The sequence below is a fragment of the Chanodichthys erythropterus genome, chromosome 11 (genome assembly GCF_024489055.1).
Source record: "Chanodichthys erythropterus isolate Z2021 chromosome 11, ASM2448905v1, whole genome shotgun sequence".
Lineage (NCBI taxonomy): Eukaryota > Metazoa > Chordata > Actinopteri > Cypriniformes > Xenocyprididae > Chanodichthys > Chanodichthys erythropterus.
In genome coordinates this window covers 11,073,936-11,097,099 of record NC_090231.1, presented here as the reverse complement: position 1 = coordinate 11,097,099, position 23,164 = coordinate 11,073,936, and the positions used below count along the sequence as shown (strand labels likewise).

Sequence of the window (23,164 nt, the reverse complement as noted above, 5' to 3'; positions counted from 1 at the left end):
AAAATAACAACAACAGAAGTCATCCATTTCCTGCACTTAAAGGTAAAGCGTGTCAGTTCTGCACCGTTAGTGGCACAGAAATAATCTCCTTCCACCCTGCTCTTGTCTGCTCCCATAATCTTGCCCTGAACTCACACATCATCCAGAAACTGACATGGTGGATAACTCTTACAAAAAGAGTGTTTTGAAATCATCTACGAGCTACAAAGTTTACACTTTGGAAAGTCAACTCAAGTACAGCTTCATACACTATATTGAAACTTCTATAAACTGCCAGAGACTGTTCTATTTTCCCAATTTTAAAAAACACCTGAAGTTACACATGGGGAAACCACTAATCCTCAAGGTAACAAAACTCCTAAAGTTCATTCTAAAAGTTGACTTTTATACTAGCTGTCTGATATTATTTGCAAAATATATGACATTCTACACATCAGTTTAACAAGCAAGTGATGGTACTCACATCTCTGCAGTGAGGCACGATACCACCAGTTGGCATGCCCCTTTGCATGCGCTGTGGCAGAAGATGTCCATGTCCTGTGGCCGATGTGGCCGTTGTGGGCTGCATGCTAGCATTGCGGTATACTCCCACAGCTAGAGGACCCAGTTTGGCAACAGAGGGATCGGGGTCAAAATGTCGTAATGGCTTGGTGTTGTTGAAGGAGTACGGTTCTGGACCCATACCAGCTGTGGTGGTCTTGTTTAGTTGCAGCTGTGAGGGTTTTCCCTGTGCCTGCATGAGGAGCTTGAGGCTACTCGGTGGCTGGTTGGATGTGATGGCTTTGAACAGCTGACTAGACATTGCAGGTGCTTGATTATTTTGAGAGTTGAAAAGATGTCCTTGTGTGGGAGGTTGTGTTCCTGGTTGGCATTGCCCAGCTGGGCTCGGATGTTTATCTGGTCTGTAAGGAGGCGATGGTCGAGTGTTGTTTGATGTTGGAGCCACACCAGGAAGATAACTTGCCTGAGAACCTTGGATTGCAGTGCCCGAAACGCCTGGTGGGGCATTTCCAGACAGAAGGCTGTTCTGGGGGCTGAAAGGAGGCTGAGCAATTGCTGGGCTGGCAAGCTTTTCTGGCCTGTAGGGTGGTGAAGGTCCGGTGGATGGGGCTGGAGCCATGCTAGAGATTAGAGAGCTCTGGGGGCTCTGAATATTACCTGCTGGGCTGAAGGGCTGCTGATGAGGTGATGAGTTAGGCAGTTTATCCCCTGGTCGGTAGGGTGGAGAGGGACCAGCCCAGGAAGTACTCTGCTGGCCCAATCCAGACAACCCTGACTGTGCAGGTGGGGGGCCACCACTGCTGTTAGAATGGTGCTTATTATTTGACGCCATCTGCTGAAGCTGTTGGGCCCGTGACACCTCATGCCAGTTGGATCCAGCCCGGCTCGATAGGGCGGCAGAAAGCATGGGTGACCGTGCCTGATTTTGCCCTTGTGAAGATGAGGACGATAGGGGTGATGCTGAAAGTGGAGACGGGACTGGTTTGGAAGGGTGTGGTAGCGTATATGGTGCCCCAGCAGGACTTGGACCCACTTGAGGGGAACCAGATTGAGAGAAACCAGGGGACTGAGTTAGGTGGGCCTCCAGGTGCGATTGTCTCTGTGGGGATCTTTTAGGGGTGCCGTTACCCTCCGGGTGGACAAAACCTCCAGCACTGTTTGCCTGGTCATCGCTTTCTTTTCCTAAGATCTTCTCAATGTCAAGCTCTGGTAAAGAGGGATCAGGATTCTTTGTAAGTTCATCTAAAATCTCCTGCAGTTCCTGTTCCACTGAAGGTGTGGCTGAACTCCCATTTGGGTTGAAGTTACTCGTCAAGCCCCCTGAGCCTCCGGCGTTCCCTGGGGTTGATCCAGGACTAGTATTCGGGGGTACGGAATACGGAGAGCCCAAATTGTTGTTGTTACTGTTCAGTCGGTTAGCTTCCAGAACACTCCCCTGGTTGCCCATCCCAGATGGAAACGGGGGCTGAGGGTAGCTGGGGCCCATTGCCAGGGTGACATCCTCCAGACATGGTCGTTTGCCACTTCCCTGGGTCATAGACGTGTCAGAGACCCCGTTTAGCGATGCAGAACTCTCGACAGCCCCAGTCAATTTCCTCTTCAGGGATCCTGGCAGCTGTGGAGAAACAGAAACACACAGGCTTGTTACCATTGCAAGTTGCTTGAAGGAGAATATGAAGGTGAACTTCACAATAAAAAAAAAAAAAAAAAAATAAAACATCAACAAAGGATTGCCAATCAATCAGAATTGTGTAACGTCAGCTGATGGTATATGACAACATTTACTAACAGTCTAAATCTGGACATTCATTCACATTTTCTCAAGTATATATTTAGTTTTTTTGGCAACAACTTAATTGTGTTACTATGAGCCGACTGGTCTGTTACTGCCCACAAATGGTCTGTAGGGATCTCAGGGCTCTATCTTTCAAACATTACCAGTATGAATGCCTGTTTCCAAAATTGTCTTTTTTGGGTCTGAGCCTTCCAAGGGCCCAGCTGTTGTCCAATGGTGCCAGAAGTGGGATCATTCAACAGACCGTTTCCATTAGTGCGTGGGTCAACACCCTGAACGCCTTCTCTCTTACCCCATCCTCCCAATTCTAGCCCTCTGGAGAGCCCTCTTAGCAGATTAAGACTAAAGAGCCGCCAATCAAAAGCACCTCATTCACATTCAGAATGAAGATGTTTGCAAACTCGCAAATCACATAATATAAAAGACAGAGTCTGGACATTTTTTAGATATGTGGCCTCCAAGGAATTCCTTTTATCAAAGCAAAGCATTGAATACAACTAAAAATAGAATGCTGGTAAGCTCAAATTGTGAGTGTTCATTCTAGTCTTACAAAATACAGCAGAAAACACCGGCATTAGCAGTGTCGGTTCATGAGAGCAACACATTTTTTGAATTTTTTTAAATGAAAACCACTTTATTGTTTAAGAGAATGGTAGACAACCACAAAAGAGGGACAAAAAGAGAGAGTGAGAGAGAGAGAGAGAGAGAGAGAGAGGAGATGGCTGGAGAGAGTGTAGTGGATTTTAGTCCAAGTGCAGCTAGAAATCCAGTGTGTTCCATGCCACTTTTAACCTTATAAAAAGATTGAGAGAGAGAGAGAGAGAGAGAGAGACGAATGAAGAGAGACCTCCTAAGAAACAGATTCTTGACAGGATGAATAATTTACTGTAACATTCCAGCTGCAGAAGAATGTGCAGTATTTTTTCCATTCTTGCTTCTTCTTCAGCATTCTCTCTATTTTATGAGGATTCTGACACCATTATCCATTTTTAAGCTCTTTCTCAGACTTGTAAAAGCCATTGGGAAAACCATTACAGAATATTGCCTTGTACATATCATAAAGAAAAAACATTCTTGACAGCTCCCTACATTGTATCCACTAGATACGATACGGGAATATATAAACACTACACCTCACGCCCTTCCCAAGATGCTGGCTTGTGGACACTGGCTAGTAGTCCACTTCCTACAAAAGCACTCTTTCCTCCTTTCTCTTCCCCCCATTCCCCACCCCCTTTTTATCTAGGAGGTTTTCCACATAGATTCCTCTCCATCTAGAACAATGGAACTCTGGAGACACACCTTCCCCGGCATCGCCAAGCTGTCTGCGCAGTCCACCCTGCCGTGCGTGTGTGTGTCTGTGTTTGAAAAAGAGACAGTGTGTGAACACGTGACGAAAAGGAAGAGTGTCTATGCATGTGTAACAGAATATGAATTAATGCAGCCTTCATTTTAGAGCCTGTATTCTCACTGACACACGCGCACATACAATCCTCTCTCTAATGGATGCCAATTTCACCCTGAGTAAACACATCAATACAGACACATCGACTGTCTCTCTCCCTCTCTCTCTTTCTCTGCTGGAGGGACGCCTTTCATTCGGTAGCGATCGGATTTGTCCCATTATGACTGACACAACCATCTGTCAGCACAGAGCGCTGGCAAAAGGGAGAGAGAGGGAGCAGACCTATCATCCACACTGCTGTGCATATTCTTCATAATTATGGCTGGTAAGGCATACATCTGATTGCATTGTTCTGATTCTCATTAAAACTGCACTGAATACACAACACACTCACTGAATACACAATCATCACACATACATTCACACAGGATGCTAAACAAACAGAATGCTTGTGATGAGAGGGGGTTAATAAATTAGTGCAGTCTAAGTGTGTGTAATGGTAGATCTCAATAATTTGGATGATGGATTTGGTGGGTATTGAGATTGAAATCATCAAATAGTATCCGAGACCAACGGATACTACCTCTACCACCACCAATACTAAAAGAATTTACATCTTAGGATTACACATAACGGTCCATCACTACAGCAACTTCACAAATAAACACAAAAAAAAAAAAAAATACAAAAATGCACACTGGTATGTGTGCCATGGTAAACCATGTTCGACATCGGTGACATGAATGACATTTGGTTCCGTTAACAGTACAAAAATATGTACTGTACAAAAATATTCTCACAGAGTTCCCTGATTTAATTATTCAGAAGCACAGCAACACTGCAACAGAACCTACAGCATGACCAGTGTAGTTCGATTTAAAAGAATTGATTCATTTTGATTCACCAAAAAGAATCAGTTCATTAGAGTCATACTATAATCACTTGGTTCTTTTTAGTGAATCAAACACATACAGCACAACCAGATGTGCTTTTCTCATACAACAACATAACTTGCTGCTTAAAAGGTTAGATCAACCAAAAATTAAATTTCTGTCATTGATTACTCATGTCGTTCCACGCCCGTAAGACCTTCGTTCATCTTCGGAACACAAATTAAGATTTTTTTTGATGAAACCCAAGAGTTGTTTTTTTTTTATCCCCCATAGAAAGCAACATAATTACCACATTCAAGCTTCAGAAACATAGTAAAAACATCATTAAAGTAGTCATCATGACGGCAGTGGTTCAACCTTGAATTTTATGAAGCGACGAGAATACTTTTTGTGTGCAAAAACAAAACAAAAATAACGACTTTATTCAACAGTTTCTTCTCTCCCCTGTCAGACTCCTACGCGGTTTACGTTCAGCGCTTCCAGGTTCTACGTCAGAACGTCGTCTCAGTATTGGCCGACGCTGTTCACCTGAGCAACATGATGCATTTGCCTGCTGCTGATGCAAGAGCGACCAATAGTGAGCCGGCGTTCTGACGTACAACCTGGAAGTGCTGGATGTAAACAGCGTAGGAGATTGACAGGGGAGGGAACAAAATTGTTGAATAAAGTCGTTATTTATGTTTTGCTTTTGCGCACAAAAAGTACTCTCATCACTTCATAACATCAAGGTTGAAACACTGTAGTCACGTTTCACTATTTTAACCATGTCTTTCAAGTGTGGTACTTGCGTTGCTTTCTATGGGGAATAAAAAAACAGGTTTCATCAAAAATATCTTTATTTGTGCTCTGATGATGAACTGAGGTCTTACGGGTTTGGAACGACATGAGGCTGAGTAATTAATAACAGAAATTTTACTTTTTGGGTGAACTAACCCTTTAACTACCTTAGTACAATGCAATGTTGGAGAAATTAATTAGTCACTACTTTTCACTACTATTTCCCAGCTAATGGGTAGATCAAGATCACAATTAATGCCAGATTATTGCTGTAAATTATGAACATGGCATCTGAGAACTACTTCACTATTTTGTTCTTCATCGTTTTGCTTTATTATCAGATTTTGATTTAATTGCAGATTCCTCCTGAGGTTCTTGAACACTGATGCTCATGCACAAGCTTCAAAAATGCTACTTTCATTCTCCTGGCAAACTTAATGACAGAAATGACAATGCAATTTGTGTACAAATGATTCAAAAGAAGTTTTCTTTTCTTTTTTTTTTTTTTTTTAAATGAATCAACACAAAAATATCTGAGACTAAAATAAATGTATTTACTGGCAGGCTGTTCATATGAAAATGACTAGTTAAAGGTATGCATTATGCATTTTGTCAGTAGTATTTTATATTAAATAACACTGGATTACATAGGGCTGCACAACGATTAATCGTGCTTAATCCCGATTAATCGTTTGCAAAATAAAAGTCTGTGTTTACGTAATATGTGTGTGTTCTGTGTGTAATAATTATGTATATATAAGTACATGCACATACATGTATATATTTAAGAAAAAATATATTTATATATAAAATATTTATATTTATATGTAATATAAAAAATATATAAATATGTAAATGTATTTATACATGTATAAATTTAAGAAATATATACATGTATTTATGTATACATAATTATTATACAGAACACACACATATTACGTAAACACAGACTTTTATTTTGCAAACGATTAATCGCGATTAATCGTTGTGCAGCCCTAGCATTGATGCTGCTTCTAATCAAAAAGTCTATGTAAAATTAGTATTGGTAATACTATTTACTGATCTTCTTATACTCCAAGTATAGTTCTAGTTCTGGATGTTCAAATCATTTGTTATACTATGATATTTGTCTTCTCACTGTTCATTCCTCTTGCGTCTAGACCTGGCTGTCATGTCCGCACACACAGCTTTCCATGACGGCCGCTATCGATCAACCTCAGCAACTGCTGATTATTCAACCACGGTGTCCCTGTCTGTGCAGTCATCTGAAACGAATCAATGATTCAGAAGCTTTTGGACTCTTCACAGATACCAAGACAAGTTATGGAATCTTTAACACGTAATTATTTTAAAGGATACCAAGACTGTACCATCATTACTGAATATGCAGTGACTAATTAGAAAAAATAAACTCAAATCAGTTCAGAACATTGCTGGCTCCAAACAACAAAAATATACTACTTAAAAAAATAAATCTACTTTTGGCTTGTGGGTGCAGAAGGTTATCAGAGCAATGATTCAGTGGAAGATTTTGAGAAAAGCTACCCGTACATTTCACTGTACAACAAGGGTGATTAAAGACAGTCCCTCTTGTTAGAGAACACAGAAACAGGATGAGGAGTATGTGTGTGAGAGAGAAAGATAGAGATACAGGGTAGAGAAGGGAGAGGGTTTGTGCCAAAAGAAACAGAATAGGAGGGGTCTTGCACATATAAACAGAGTTTCGTCTCATAGACCAACATAAACACGCCTAATGTGTGTGTGTATGCGTGTGTGTGCCGGAAAACACAGTCAACCTCTCATACGCTCACCAAGATAAACAGAGGTGCTGAGATAGACAGAGGTACTTTACAGATCCCGGTGGGGAAATTAAACCCAAAAATGTCATTGTTTAGTCAACTTTCTTTCTTCTGTGGAACACAAAAGATATCTTTTGATGAATATCCTGACCGCTCTTTTCAATATAACAAAAAGGTGAATGGGGATATAGGGACTGAAGGCTCTAAAATGACAAAAAGCCCCATAAAAGTACACTATAGAAAAATTAATGTGATTTTAACGGTAAAATGTTGTAAAAATGCTACAGAAAAATTGTAAATAGGATAACAGTAAGTTACCGTATATACAGGGAAAAACTGTAAAAGCTCTTACCAGACATTTTATGTAATTTTCACAGTAAATTTTACAATTTTTAGAAGTAAAAAAGAACAAATCAATGTATAATTTGCAGTCAAAAACTGTAAACTGAAATTCCCACAATGACACTCTACATGTTTCTTAATAATTTTTGTTATCAGTTATGTCCATTAGGGTTTTATGCTACATCTTCTGTTGTTTAATGAATTTTTATTGCATTATGTAAGTGTTGTGGATTACCATGATGGTGTTTTGCGTTTGCGTGAATGACTCCGTGCACCTTCTTTATATTAGTATGTACTTAAGCTCGTGGAAAAGCTACTCGTGATGAACTGATTCTTCATGTGGCATTGTGCATTATTATGGTGGTTGTTAAATTTACAAAGCAGATCTTAGTAGTAATGTGCATTGTTGAATTTACTGGTTTACATTCAAATTTTCTTGTTTGTAAACAACAGTTTTATACTGTAAAATGTACAGTTTTGCCAAAATTATTTTGAAAAAACTACAGGATTTGTTTTACAGTGTGGTCCATACGACTTCAGATTTGTGAGAGAAACAGACTGACATTTAAGTTGTTTTTCACTGAAAATCTTGTTCTCTGCACTTGTCCTTGGCACTTCATTGAGATTTCATGAGAGAAGCAGTGTATTGTCAGAAATGTGAACAAATTTTTATTCTGAGTCAGATCTTATCAATGAATCATTTGATCCAGTTCATACAGCTGGTCTGAAAGATTCATGAAATGGACTGATCTAGTTCTAGAGTTGGACTCACTGACTCCAACAATAATACCAGATATAGTGGTTAACAGCTCATTGGAGAGGACAAATATCTGTGAATATTCTGAATATCGACTGATATCTCAGTACGTTCCTCACATAACTGCTATCACATGGCTTGAAATATACGCTATGTCCCATATGGATCACTTTAAGCAAACTTTGATGTTCTTTTTTTGTCATTTTGTAGCTTAAAAGCCCAAGTTCTCATTCATTTACATAGTTTTTAAAAGAAGTTTCTTATGCTCTTAAAGGTTTCATTTATTTGACCAAAAAACAGTAATATTGTGAAATATTATTACAATGTAAAATAACTTTTCTATTTGACTTTTTATTTAATAAATACATTTTAAAACATTTAAAATAAATGTAAAATTTATTTCTGTGATGGCAAAAGCAGAATTTTCAATATCATTATTCCAGTGTTCAGTGTCACATGATCCTTCAGAAATAATTCAAATATGCTGATTTTGTCCTCAAGAAACATTTCTTCTTATTATCAATGTTGAAAACAGTTGTGCTGCTTAATATTTTTGAGAACGCCGCAATACATTTCTTTTTCATTATTTATTGATGAATAGAAAGTTCAAAAGAACAGCATTTATTTAAAATAGAAACATTTTGTAACAATTTATGTTTTTACAATCACTTTTGATTACTTTAATGTTTCCTCGAATAAAAAGTGCTGCTGGAAACTAACAATGAACTCAATGAGCTTGTATGTACTCTTGTATGCTAATTTTTTGTTCCTCCACGTTGTTCATTCGCCATCTTCGCATTATTTTTCGCAAAGCATTATTTCCACATCCACTTCTTGCATTGCGTGTTTTGGGGGTGGAGCAATGAAGGGAGGCATGTGTTTGTTTGGGTTGATTTCAAATATCAACAGTGTTTCTCGGAAATCGCCTACTGCACCATTTACAGTAAATGAGAGAATTTAAAACCTTTACATTTCATGCTAGCACTGTTTTGCATTTAAAGGAAAAAAAGTCACAAAAACTCAGGGAGAAAGTAGACTTGTAGCACGAAATTTAACAAGACACTTAAAAAGGAAGAGAGGTGAGACAGGGTGAAAGAAAACCCCTCCTTTCTGAATAAGCCATCTCAAAGAAATCAGTGTGCTTGTGTGACAGGAAGGGGAAAGGAAAACAAGCGACTTTCCAGCGAGAGTAAACGAGTTTGCGCATATTTACACACAGGCGAACAACAGAGCAAACTTACACGTGCACGCCTACGCACAGACCCGCATGCACACGGAGGTAGTAGCCCTGCTGAGATTAAAAGAGCAAGCTTTCTTCATTTATCTCTTTTCCCACTGCACTCCTTTTCTCTTTCCCTTTCTCCCTCCCTCCTTCCCTGTGGCATGTAATGGTATGCCAATCATCATTACGGTTTCCATTGTTGTGCCCTTAATTACCGCTGCCTCTGCGATGCCACTGTCATCTAGATATGCTAATAAACAAAGAATAGCCCGCCAGCCATGCGCCACTGCGCTAGTATGAGCGTGTGCCGTGCGTATGTGTGTGTTAGTGTCTTCTGCTCGGCTCTGGTGATGGTTTCTGCCTCCAACTCTGTCTTTTGCAGCACAAACACAAACACTCATCTTGTACACACACACACAAACAAGATGACCTTGCAAATAAGTATTTGTTCAGACGTGACCTGTCTAGTTAGATAAATGTTAACTAAGAACTATTTTTATTATTATATTAATGATAGTTTGCCAAATGAAGAGTATAATGTTACATTCATTTACATTTATGCATTCAGATGCTATTGTCCAAAGCTACAAACAAGATGTACATTTTATCAAAACTGAACCTGTGATGTTAGCATTGCTAGGACCACTGCCTGAGCTATACGGCAGCAAACATAAACTTGAAATACTAATACCTTCCGATCAATAAAATGAGTCAGCTACAATAGACGTAGGTAATGAAAAGTAGAGTTTCTCGATTATATTTCCAGCTTCATGTGTCCACATGAACCTGGAAATATAATACAGCTTGATTAGCAATTCATCTCAACAAAGAGAAATGAATCTATTTTCTCAAATCTCTGCAAATAAACTGAGGTTACAAATATAAAAGGATCGCATTGATTTTGTTAAAGCTTTGTGGAAATATGTCACTGTGGATGATAAATCTCAGCAAACATCATATGAAAATCATAACGAAGTATCGCACTTATGTTTTCGCATTTCATTTTTATAGTCTAAATCCTCAATATGGTGAGTAATAATATATTATATTCTATAGAAATGCAATAGGAGAACTGCAGTCTGATTTTTGAAATATATACACTATGATTCAAAAGTTTGTGGTCAGTAAGTCTTTTATGCTCATCAAAGTTGCATTTATTTGATTAAAAATACAGTAATATTGCAAAATGCTAATACAATTTAAAATAACTGTTGTCTATTTTAATATATGTAGAAACCATAAAACTTTCATTTGCATGATTTTTTGATGAATAGAAAGTTCAAAAGAACTGAATTCAATTCAAACAAAAAATTTGTAACATTACAAAAGTCACCTTTGATCAATTTAAGGCATCCTTGCTGAATAAAAGTATTAATTAAAAAAAAAAAAAAAAAAAATGCATATGAACACTGTATTGTCAAAGTAGGTTTCTAAAGGGAAATACATTAGAATCACTTTTTAATACTGTCATTTTAGCAGACATTTTCTTACCCAAAGTGACTAACATCACATTTATTGCAGGGATTCTTCCCTCCGGAGCAGCCCAGGGTTAAGTGCCTCGCTCAAGGGCACGCTAGTGATGGGGGATCCCAGTAATTCTGCATGAACCACTAACCAACGGATTACTAGCCCAGATCTTCAATCTCTAATCTACCAACATCCCCATAACACACAGAAACCCGCAATGCTCTTCAAATCTTAATTAGAAAGCGATAATTGTGTGGATAATTGAATAAGGAGATAAACTAATTACAATTTCTGTGCAGTCATTTATCTTGAATCTCATCTTAACACTATGGTGTGACTGATTTAGCAACTGTCTTACCATATGATTGAATATTACACCATATTATGTCTCATATTTGAAGCCTATTTAGAATCAGCTTGTATTTATTCCTACTACCAAATGACAACTATGTATATCATATCTTTAAATCTTACCTGTATGTGACAGTGTAGAATCTATTTGTATAAATATAACAGCTAGTATCCTAACAAACCATATTTTGTATAAACAGGCTTGTACATACATCGTCTACAAGTGCAGTATGTACGTCTGTACAAATAAAGTATGTTATAAGCTTGTCACCCTAAATGTATGTTAACACAGTCATAGATAATGTGTGTGTGTGTGTGTGTGTGTGTGTCCAGATGTGTAACGACAGGTGGGGTAGGTTTCAGACAGGATAAAGGGGATTAGGAGAGTGGGGAGTGAGCCCTTCCCCAACACCCCAGAGAGCAAGAAAGAGAGGAAGTCACCATTAAAACAAAGAAAGACCAATGTAATTATTTTTTAATCTGTCAACCATGCAGTTCACACTCAAAAAATGTCCAACAAGTAAACTAATTGGCACAAATAAAGGCATGTTCACCCCTCTAATACATGTAAATCACCTTAACATAATACAATCCCACATCCTTACTACTGATTAGTCAAGACAACAGTCAGCCTACAGGTCATACTGACTAAAATCAAGCTCCGCTCATTGGGTTCATTTGTTGTTCACTACCACTGGTGAGAAAAAAGTTGATGTATGTATATTACAGGATTTGAAAAGCATGCAGCAGTAGGGCGACACATACTGTAAGATCATGTGTGAGAAGAAGTCCTTGAATTCTCATCAGGAGAGAGAGAGAGATTTAGATAACTGGGGCACTTTTACTCTGAGTCATTGCTTGTTTTTCTTTCCTTTCTTGATAATCACTCTCATATGACATATATACGTGTGAATGGTTGTTTGTGCGGCTTTAGGATGTTTTCCGGTTTTGATTTCAGTAAATGACGGGCAACAAGTGACAGAGAGATCAGACTGAGGGAATACCCTAAACACTCTTTCCGCTTACTTTCTCTACACTGTCGTAACGAGTATCTTTGTCCTGCTTTCCAGTAAAAATATCTAAACATTTGTAAAACAAGATTCCTTCACCTGATAAGGGACTGTACATTTATTATATATACTATATATATATATAAATATTATATATAAACCACACTGCAAAAAAGCGAAATATCATTTGAGATATATTTTTCAACAAAAACATCTTCACAAGATCAAAAAAGTTAAATTCCCCTAACAAGTATCATTGCATAACACGCAAAAAGCCCTGCAAAAAAAAAAATGTCTTCCAATAAAATCATCTTTTTAGATTAAAAAAACATAAATTCACCTGATAAACACCACCACCATAAGATATTAATGACAAAAAATCATTGAAAAAAACAAACAAACAAAAACCCTGGATATCACTGACGTTTTCCAACAAAAGTAAAAAAAAAAAACTGAATATTTTCAATAATTAAATTATTTTCTAGTAAAATACAAACCCGATTCCAAAAAAGTTGGGACACTGTACAAATTGTGAATAAAAAAGGAATGCAATAATTTACAAAATCTCTTAAACTTATATTTTATTCACAATAGAATATAGATAACATTTGAAATGTCATGCCAAATATTGGCTCATTTTGGATTTCATGAGAGCTCAGTTCAGAAGCCTGCATCTCTGATGGTATGGGGTTGCATGAGTGCATGTGCAGCTTACACATCTGGAAAGGCACCATCAATGCTGAAAGGTATATCCAAGTTCTAGTACAACATATGCTCCCATCCAGACTTCGTCTCTTTCAGGGAAGACCTTGCATTTTCCAACATGACAACGCCAGACCACAGTAGAAGAAGGATCTGGGTAATGGCCAGCCTGCAGTCCAGATCTTTCACCCATAGAAAATATTTGGTGCATCATAAAGACGAAGATGCGACAAAGAAGACCTAAGACAGTTGAGCAACCAGAGCCTGTATTAGACAAGAATGGGACAACATTCCTATTCCTAAACTTGAGCAAATTGTCTCCTCAGTCCCCAGACGTTTGCAGACTGTTATAAAAAGAAGAGGGGATGCCACACAGTGGTAAACATGGCCTTGTCCCAACTTTTTTGAGATGTGTTGATTTAAAATCAACTTATTTTTCCCTTACAATTATACATTTTCTCAGTTTAAACATTTGATATGTCATCTATGTTGTATTCTGAATAAAATATTGAAATTTGAAACTTCCACATCATTGCATTCTGTTTTTATTCACAATTTGTACAGTGTCCCAACTTTTTTGGAATCGGGTTTGTAGTAAATTCACCTGATAAGCAACAGAGCAACTAGCAGATTTTTAAATAAAATTAAGCATAAACAAGCGAAAAACAACTACAAAATATGGCAGTTCAAGCAATGCAATTTTCAAAAAGTCTTCCTATCTTGCACAGTTCTGTTGATTAGGTGATTAATCTCATTAATTGTGTAAAAAAGATGTTTTCACTGAAAGCTAGACAAAAAAAATACTCATTAAAACATGAACATTGCAGTTTAAACACATTGACATCAAACCAAGTCGTTCCATCTGTTATTTTTCTCTAAGAAAAGCAAAACTGTGATTTAACTCACTTATTGATACAGAATAACAATACTAATCACAGAGCTAGAAAGCGATGAACACACACAAACAGTTTCTGAGCGCAGAGTGCCGGAAGGTCTGAGCACTCGTTGCTGTGTTCAATGAATGTCAATGAACTTGCGAGGAGCGAGTGAGCGAGCGAGAGGAGAGAGACAGATGCACAGCCTTTTCATAGTGAAAGATAAACGTAGGACAAAGACAAAAGGAAACGAGAGAGAAAAGAAATGCAAGACAGCACGTCTTTGTTTGGATATGTGTGCATGTAGGCACATCTGTGTTCGCACAGATAGGAAGTGTTCATTCAGTGATTTTTTTTTTGCTGCACTTGGTAGTCATCTTGACCAAACGCACAGCGATTCCTGTTGTCATCCTCAGCCTGTTTTAACGTCCATCCGAGCACTTTTATTAATAAAACAGGAGAGAAAGAGTGTGCGTGAGAAAGTGTGTGTGTTTGTGTGTGGCTATATATAAGAGCAGCTGCAGGGTAGGGCTAATTTAGCAGCTCTGCTAGTCTCACTGGACACTCCAGCTGCGTCAAAGACACACACACACACACACACACGTTGGTGCACCTATCATTATGAGGACATTCCATAGGCATAATGGTTTTTATATTGTACAAACTATATATTCTAACCCTACATCTACCCATCACAGAAAACTCCCTACATTCTTATATTTTTAATAAAACAGTGTTTAGTATGTTTTTAAGCCATTTTTAATTATGAAGACTTAGGAAATGTCCTCATAAAAACCATGTTTATGTTGTAATACCAATGTAATAACCATGTCATTATACAATTTTGTGTTCTCGTTAATCATATAAACACACACACACACACACACACACACACTGTGTGACTTGTGTGACTTAGGGGGCTGGTTAGAGTGAGACTGGTAACCCAAAGGTTGCAGGTTCGATTCTCAATACTGACAGGAAATGACTTGAATGGGTTAAATGCAGAGAACAAATTCAGAGTATGGGTTTACCTTTGCATTTCACTTTCACTTACAAACATACTATTAGACAGAATTAAACTATGAGAGTGCCCAAAAGCTGAACATTTTCACGCAGTATATGGTCTTAGGAAGTAAAGTGGAATCAGTTTCCCAACTCAATTCAGATTCAATTCAATTTGTTTGCGTTCTAATGTTCATTTTCACTCTTATAATGCTGTAAATCACCCATTGCAGTGTTTTAGACTGATTCATTACCTGTAGCTCAAACAGTTAAACATGGCGCTAGCAATGCCAAGGTCATGGGTTTTATTCCCAGGGAATGCATTAACTGATAAAATGCACATCTTTAATGCAATGTGGATAAAAGAGTCTGCCAAATGCATAAATGTAGGTGTAAATTCAAACAGATTATTCATCTTTTGAACTATTCATTCAAAGAACCAGCTTATTAGTTTCTGTCATTTTTCTACACTGGTTGCACTGTATTGTTTTCGATTCACTAAAAATAACTCGCTCATACGAGTCATTTGTTTGTGAATTAAACAACTCAGTAAAAACACACTGCTTGCCATTTTACTACATCAATAGACTGTTGCTCTTTTATAGTCAATAGACTGTAAACTCACATTCACAACTCAATTCTGTGAATTTTTGAACACTGGGTGTTTTTGAGGTATAATTGTGGGTGGTCAAACACAGACTGTTTCGTAATCACAGGACTCAAATGAGTCAATGAATTTTTTTTTTTTTCCATGAACCGTTCAAACAAATGGATTCACTAAAACAAATTGAACTCTCCGATATCACAGTGGATTGTGTTTGGTTAATGCATCTGCGTTGTTACAGGACATTTTGAAAGCATACTGGTTAAACTAGTAGTGTTGCAACTTGTAAGTGATTAACTCCTAAACACTGGTGTGTGCATGAGATCATGTATATGGAAATATCCATCAGGCGCCACCGGCACACAATATATGTACAGTGTATTGTACAGTAAATCTGAAGGAATCAATACTTAAAAGAAAATATCTATTTTTCTTCATTCTCTTAGTGCTAAAAGGCGTTAACCCTCTGACATTTTGACCTCATGACCCTGTAATCCAAAAATCTCCACCAATCTCCTGTCTCCTTGCCTCTACAGTATGTTTCATCCTCTGACTCCCTCTCTCTCACACACACACACACACACACACAAACACACAAACACAGTTCATCCCCCTAAGCAGGAGAGAAAGAACAAATAGACTTAAAGAAAGATACTCAGTTTTGTATGTCTTCCTCAGATAAGAAAAGGCTTAAAGAGAATCAACTCGCCAAATCTTCAGAATCTAGTCTCCAAAACACACAAAGGAGAGAGAGACAGAGAGAGTGAGAGAGAGGGAGGAACAGAGGGAGTGAACAGATACTGTATTCATTTCACACTTGTCAGCTGCGAGAGCAGAATCAAAATGAATACAAGGCTGAATGAAGAATGACAGACAATCTGAAAGCAGTAAGAGAGAGAGAGAGAGAGAGAGAGAGAGAGAAAGAGAGGATGGGAAGGGAGGAGAAATTGCTGATCCTGCTGGAGAAAAAAGGAACACACTCTTCCAAAATAATAAGCAACCATTCATATTCAGCAGGTAACCAAAGCCATAATTTCTTATTTTCCCTTTTTTATCATTGTATTTTTTCCTTTAGTCCATAGAACGTTTGTCACTGCTTTGAGACAAAATTTTGTCTTTTTGATTTTTTTTTTTAATAGAATTTTGCAGTATTTATTATAAATGATTTATCTGTGCACATCATTATTTAATTAATGTGCCCTCATAATCTTTAATCAAAATAATTTCCCCTCCTTCTTGCATCATCATCATCTCATCTCTGATGACGTGTTTACTGGCGGGAGGGCGGGACAACCTGTCACTCACATGACATCACAGCAAATAGCAAAACACAACGATCCAATCAATTCCTGAAGGACAAAATCAAGTCCCGCCCTATGCTTTCTTAATCAAGAAGCTGTTTTACTCAGATACACCTCACAATATGTTCAAATGTTCAGGGCCCTTAAAACAGACTCTCTCACATATGACTCTAAACATTAGCCCTTCTTACTTATTTCCTTTTCACTTCACAGTGACTGGGTGGGCTAAGTTTCTGAACAAAGAATGAACGTTGTTGACATCTAAATATGGGCGGTCACATGTGGATGCATCCGTTTGATATCAGAAAGCCGCAGAAGTTTCAACTAAAGTTGTATCCTATACAAAGTCACTTGGCGGACATCTTGGAAACGCCTCTTGGGCATGCAAGTGCAGCTCCTATCACTTTGAATGGGGAAACATCAAATTCTCCAAAGCTGTTAGCCAAGCTTCCGATTAAATTTCATATTTCAATCACCAATGAAATCTGACAACAACTGTCTCATAAATTTAGTTTCTTAACACCCGAATCATGACAAAACTGTATTTTCAGGCTGGATCAAGTTAATGCGCATGCGCAATCCTAAGTGTGCATCTCTATCCGCTTGTTAAGTCGTGACGTAAGGAACGTCGTTTGCGGGTCCAAGCCTCGACTCGTTTCACTTGAGAATGTCATCGACAGCCGTTTATATGCATAATTTATTCATATTAAACATCAATCATTTTAAAAAGTTAAACATTTTAAATACTTACAGTCTACACAACAGTCTCCGTGCTCACAGCGTCACAGATATTAATATTTTAACGATTTTTAAAAGATCAATCATTGTCTAGTCATCTGGAATACTGGTATGGAGATAAAGGTTATAATTATATATTTTTTGTAGTATTACACCACATCATGTGTGTATATTAGCACCATTTGTTGTTTTCTTGTGGTATGAGATAGAGCGTTAGGACCAGGAAGCGCTGCCGCGTGACGTCAGACTTAACAACTGAATAGGAAGTCCGCATCTGACTGTTTCTATAGGAACCGGAGCTTCTAACGGCCACGCAATGACTTTACCAATGAAATCTGACAACAACTGTCTCATAAATTTAGTTTCTAAACACTCGAATCATGAAAAAAAAAAAAAAAAAACAAAAACAAATAGTATTTTCAGGCTGGATCAAGTTAATGCGCATCTCTATAGGAAGTGCACATCTGACTGTTTCTATAGGAACCGGAGCTTCTAATGGCCGCTGCAGTGACGCAATGACTTTACCAATCGGCGATTGGCTCTTATTTAGTAGGCGGGACTTATTCTGCCATATTGCGCGTTACACTTTCTCCCATTCAAATCAAGTGACACGTCTTGTGTTTTTCTATAGTCTTTGCCTATACGCTGTGCACTTATACTATGAACAGAACAGGATTTATTTGAGATGGAAATTTTTTGTAACATTATACATGTCTTAACTTTCACTTTTGATCAATTTAGTTCTTCCCTGCTGAATAAAAGTATTCATTTTTCTCTTTAAAAAAATCTAAATAATGTGAAATGAGATGGAATAAATGCCACATCACATTACAAATAAATACATTACATTATGAATATTGTCCCTCAGCTATACCGCTATCCTTATTCATAAAGTATGTGAACACAGACACGTGTGCGAAACCAAACATAAAAGGTCAAAGGTCATGACCTTTTAAACTCCATAATGAGCTACTACACCAAATGCTCTCATTCACAAACGGTAGTCAGTGTATTCAGTCATACAACAGAGCGTTTTCAGTGAGCGAGTGTGTGTGTCTATGCCCAGCTGCTTTACTGTAAGCCCGGCCCTCTGGGAAGGCCCCTTGAGTGTGACTGCCCACCCTTACCTCTATCTCTATCTTGCTCTCTCTCTCTCTCTCTCTCTCTCTCTCTCTCTCTCTCTTCCTGCAGTAATGGTTTAATGGCAGATTACAGAGCCTCTGAGGGCTGAATGGAAGAGTAATAAAATAAATGGCTTTGTAAGGGCCCTTCCCCCACAGAGAGCAGACCACCGCTGAACTCGACAGTCTAGAGGATCCCTGCAGGACTGCCCAATATCTACAAACCTGTGCAGATAAGCATACAAACACATATGCCTCTTTTTATTTTCAAATAATTCAAATGGATAAACCTGTTAATATCTTTTAGGTCTCATTTATCAGTTCATATTACACTTCCAAATGCATTTTCATAATCTGCCAACTGTCCACCAGCTCTCAATCTTCGAAATTCAATTCTTTTCAGCCTCCACCAGAAATGTACTAAATGTATAACCACGTTTTTCACAAGACGCCATGAAAATAGTATGTTTTTTTGGAAGGTAATACAATGTTTTTGGTACAATTCTTTGAAGAGCCATTAAAAAACATGGCATATGAATGCGGTATTCATTCAGCCATATGGTACAGTAATTTTACCATTCTGTAAGGAAAAAAAACACAATCATAACCTTTGATATGCATGTTGGATTGAAGAATCTCACAATCAGTTGAGAGAAATTCTCGCAATAGGCTAACAAGGATTTGCTTCATAAATATTTGGTTCAGTTGCTTCAACACCTGGTGGATCTTTATCATCTCCAAACAGAGAAGTCATAATCACAAACTGACTGAGCAAACTCAAGCGGGTCATTGTTCTATAACACTTTAGATTGTAGATAATGAGAGTCAACAACATTTTTTTGGTCCAGATTTATTTATTTATTCGAAAATACACACACGCGCAATTCATAAAATAACTTAATGCGCTTGCCTTAAACAGCATAAACAAAGTTCACACAGCTAATATAACCCTCAAAATTATTCTTTACAAAGTGTTTGTCATGCAACATGTCTAATCGCGTAAGTATGGTATTTATTTGGATGTTTACATTTGATTCTGAATGAGTTTGAGGCTGTGCTCCGTGGCTAAAGCTAACATTACACACTGTTGGAGAGATTTATAAAGAATGAAGTTCTGCAAGTGTTTAAAAATGAAAATAACAACTTGTCTCCGTGAATATGATGGTAACTTTAACCACATTTAGCAGTACATTAGCAACATGCTAATGAAACATTTAGAAAGACAATTAACAAATATCACTAAAAATATCATGTTATCATGGATCATGGCAGTCATTATCTACCATTTTTCTCTATTGTTCTAGTCTGATGATTCAGCTGTGCACAGATCCAGACGTTAATACTGGCTGCCCTTGTCTAATGCCTTGAACATGAGCTGGCATATGCAAATATTGGAGTCATACATATTAATGATCCTGACTGTTACGTAACAGTCGGTGTTATGTTGAGATTCGCCTGTTCTTCGGAGGTCTTTTAAACAAATGAGATTTATATAAGGAGGAGGAAACAATGAAGTTTAAGACTCATTGTATGTCTTTTCCATGTACTGAACTCTTGTTATTCAACTATGCCAAGATTCAATTTTTAATTCTAGGGCACCTTTAAACAATTTTTCTTGTGTATATCTTGGACACTCTTATTAACTCCCATTATTATCTCACCTATAGGAAGAATGGGGAAAAGTGAGTGTCTGTTTAGAAAACTCATATGGTTTATTCCAGATGACAGGATATTAGCAGGGCGGATCGGCTTGACCGGAGGAAACTCCCTTTCATAAAGACCTCATTCATGCCCCTGAAACACTATAGGGCATGGTGGCTGCGTGTGTGTGTGTGTTATATCGTTCACAGCCAACAAAAGTGCAAACAAAAGTGCACACACCAACATGCACAAACATTAGCATGTAAACACATACAGACACTGAAAACAGATGCATATTCACACTCTAACCCAACCATTAGTCACCTTCAGGGACTAAAAGGAGAAGCGAAAGAAGAGTGAGACAGGTGATCTACCTAATCATTTTAATAATATTTCTTCCCTTTTCCCCCCCTTTTGCTAAAAGCTCAATTGTTCATTTTAAACACCTGTCTTTTGACCAGCAATCATATTGTGTTCACCCATCAGGTGTCATGCTGCAAATCATCTGGGACGGGAAGAGACGTATGAGGTGTTATGAAAGTTTCTCGTGTTTAGTGGCTAGCAGCATCTAGGTGGAACAATGCAGCCACTCCTCTCTAATGTTGCATAAACACACTAACCTGAACTAACCTGCACTGAGCCAATTACAGTAGCCTGTATGTGTCAGTGTGTGCGTGTGTGTCCAGAACAGGTGTATGTGTGGCTTAGTTTCCTGTGTGGTTGAAGCCAATGTCACGCCATGATCAAAAGACAGCATTGAAATAAGGCTAAAAAATGATTTCTATGTCTCTCTAAGACAAGCTTGAACACAAACTCATTTGCTGCATAGCTGGAAAACGGACGGCGATATTGCCAAGAAGTGAAAAGGCAGGGGTGAGCAAGAAAGACTGAGTGTCTTTTGTTTGATGAAGTCCCACCTGCAGCTCTACGGCCACCGAGATGCAGCTGCTTTCCTTAACCCCCTTCTTCTCTTTGTTTCTGTCCATCATCCCAGGCTCTTCCTCTGCTTATTGATCCCCTCTGCATCCCTATTCTTATTATTTTCAGTTTTTGGGATTGTAGCCTTAAAGGGGCGGTCACACTACGCTTTTCATTCCATTGACTTCCATTCATACGCATGTGAATGCGGGAGAGCGAAAATGCAAGTTCCTGTGAAGAATTTACGCATTTCGCTTCATTTCAAAGTTCAAGTTTGATGAACTCTAACCTGCAAATTAATTTTACGTGAAGCCGTGTGACCAATAGAAGATTGTTGCTTGTGTGATTTTACATTTTGGATTTCTTAATATTTGTTGTGTTGAATTTATGTTTTAAAAAAGACGCTACAATTCTCTTTATTAATTGCAATTGAAACTTTCTCTTAATTGCAACTAAGGGGCAGTTTACAGGACACCATTTTCAACTAAAAATGGAAAAAAATTATTAATTTTGGCTGTTCATTTACACAACAACAGTGTTTTGGGGGCCTGAAAATGCAAACTTATGAAAACGAGATTCAAACTTGAAACTACTGGCCTAGCATGAATAATACAGCATTTTTAGTCATTTTTGTGGATTGTATGAATCGGATTGATCGTTTTGGGGAGTCAGGGAATCATTTTGGGGAATTGTTTTGACACCATTGTCATCTGGAAAAACTTTTCCATTTTTAGTACATCGTTATTGTGTAAATATATCCCAATTGCGATTTTTTTTCTCGCAATTGCAACTTTGCTTTTTGTAATTGTGACGTTGGTCCTGTTACTTTAACTTTGTAACCTTGTAAATGCAACTTTATTTCTTGCAATTGTGCTTTTATTTCTCATAATTGCAACTTTGCTTCTTGCATTGTGGCTTTATTTCTAGCATTTGTAAATTTCTCGTAAAGTTAAATTTTTATCTTGCATTTTTGGCTTTCTATACTTTTCTCTTAACTAAGAAAGCCAGTAACTTTTTTCAAAGTTGAATATTTTACTGAATTCACTTCTCCAAAAATAAACTGAATCCCTGTGTAAGAAACTGATAAACAAAAACATTTTTTTCCATCTACAGTGGTATTTGACAAATGTTAATCAGAGTGACTGCTTTTTGACCAGATTGGATCAGGAGACTGTCTCCAAGGACCACATTGAGGATAGAGGCTGACGCAAGCTGACTTGCTTGTACGTCAAGTGTGGCCAGGACTATCAGCAGACTCCTTTACCTCAGTACTGGAGTCTGTTTTCAATGGATTATGCTGTTCACTGCAAATGTCTGTGTGTATATAAAGAGAATGTGTGAGAGAGAGAGAAAGTGGCTGTGGCAGAATTGAGAACATCGCAGTAATAGCAGGCACAGTGTCCTGACCTCGCTTAAAAAGACTGTCAAATGTACACACGGACACACACACACCATGTTCCCATCTGTTCCGACCTTCACTGGATTCTCGTCATTCGTGATGTCACAGGCTCACAGCTTTTAACGTAAGCCCTCTTAGTCAGCCTTAGTTTATATTTGTGAGAGTACTGATGTATTGAAACTGACAAATACTGACATGGCTATATTCAAATTGTTTGGCCTGAGTTACTGTATCTAACAAACCTACAGTGAATATATATACAGTAGGGATGCATCGATACTTTTTAAAGTAAAAAGTATGCTTTATTTGTATGCTACCAATTAAACAAGCACTCTTAAAGGGTTACATATTTGCTATAATCAAAATCCCTTTAAATGCATCACACTCCCTTTAGAAAAAAATTGCAATTCCATGAAACAACCTTACTTTACGGCAACTGAAATTTTCCTGTACTTGTAACTTTGTCACAATTGTGACTTTATTACTTGTAATTGTGACTTTGCTTCCAGTAACAGTGACTTTATTTTATCATGTCGCAATTAGT

The 23,164-nt window shown here is 37.9% G+C and overlaps 1 protein-coding gene across 3 annotated transcripts in view; it reads right to left on the bottom strand.

Moving 5' to 3' along the window:
* Positions 1-23,164, bottom strand: part of si:ch73-211e3.1 (mastermind-like domain-containing protein 1) — an 85,200-nt gene that overhangs the window by 35,929 nt on the left and 26,107 nt on the right. The window contains exons 1-2 of one of the 3 annotated variants that reach the window (XM_067401638.1): positions 13,035-13,112; positions 464-2,116 (exon numbers count right to left, since the gene is read on the bottom strand). In XM_067401638.1, coding sequence (XP_067257739.1) covers positions 464-2,038 — 1,575 coding nt within the window. In that variant the 5' untranslated portion in view covers positions 2,039-2,116; positions 13,035-13,112. Of the gene's footprint in view, positions 1-463; positions 2,117-3,598; positions 3,603-13,034; positions 13,113-23,164 lie in introns of those variants that run through there. The other 2 variants (XM_067401640.1, XM_067401637.1) reach the window with 2 other exon arrangements.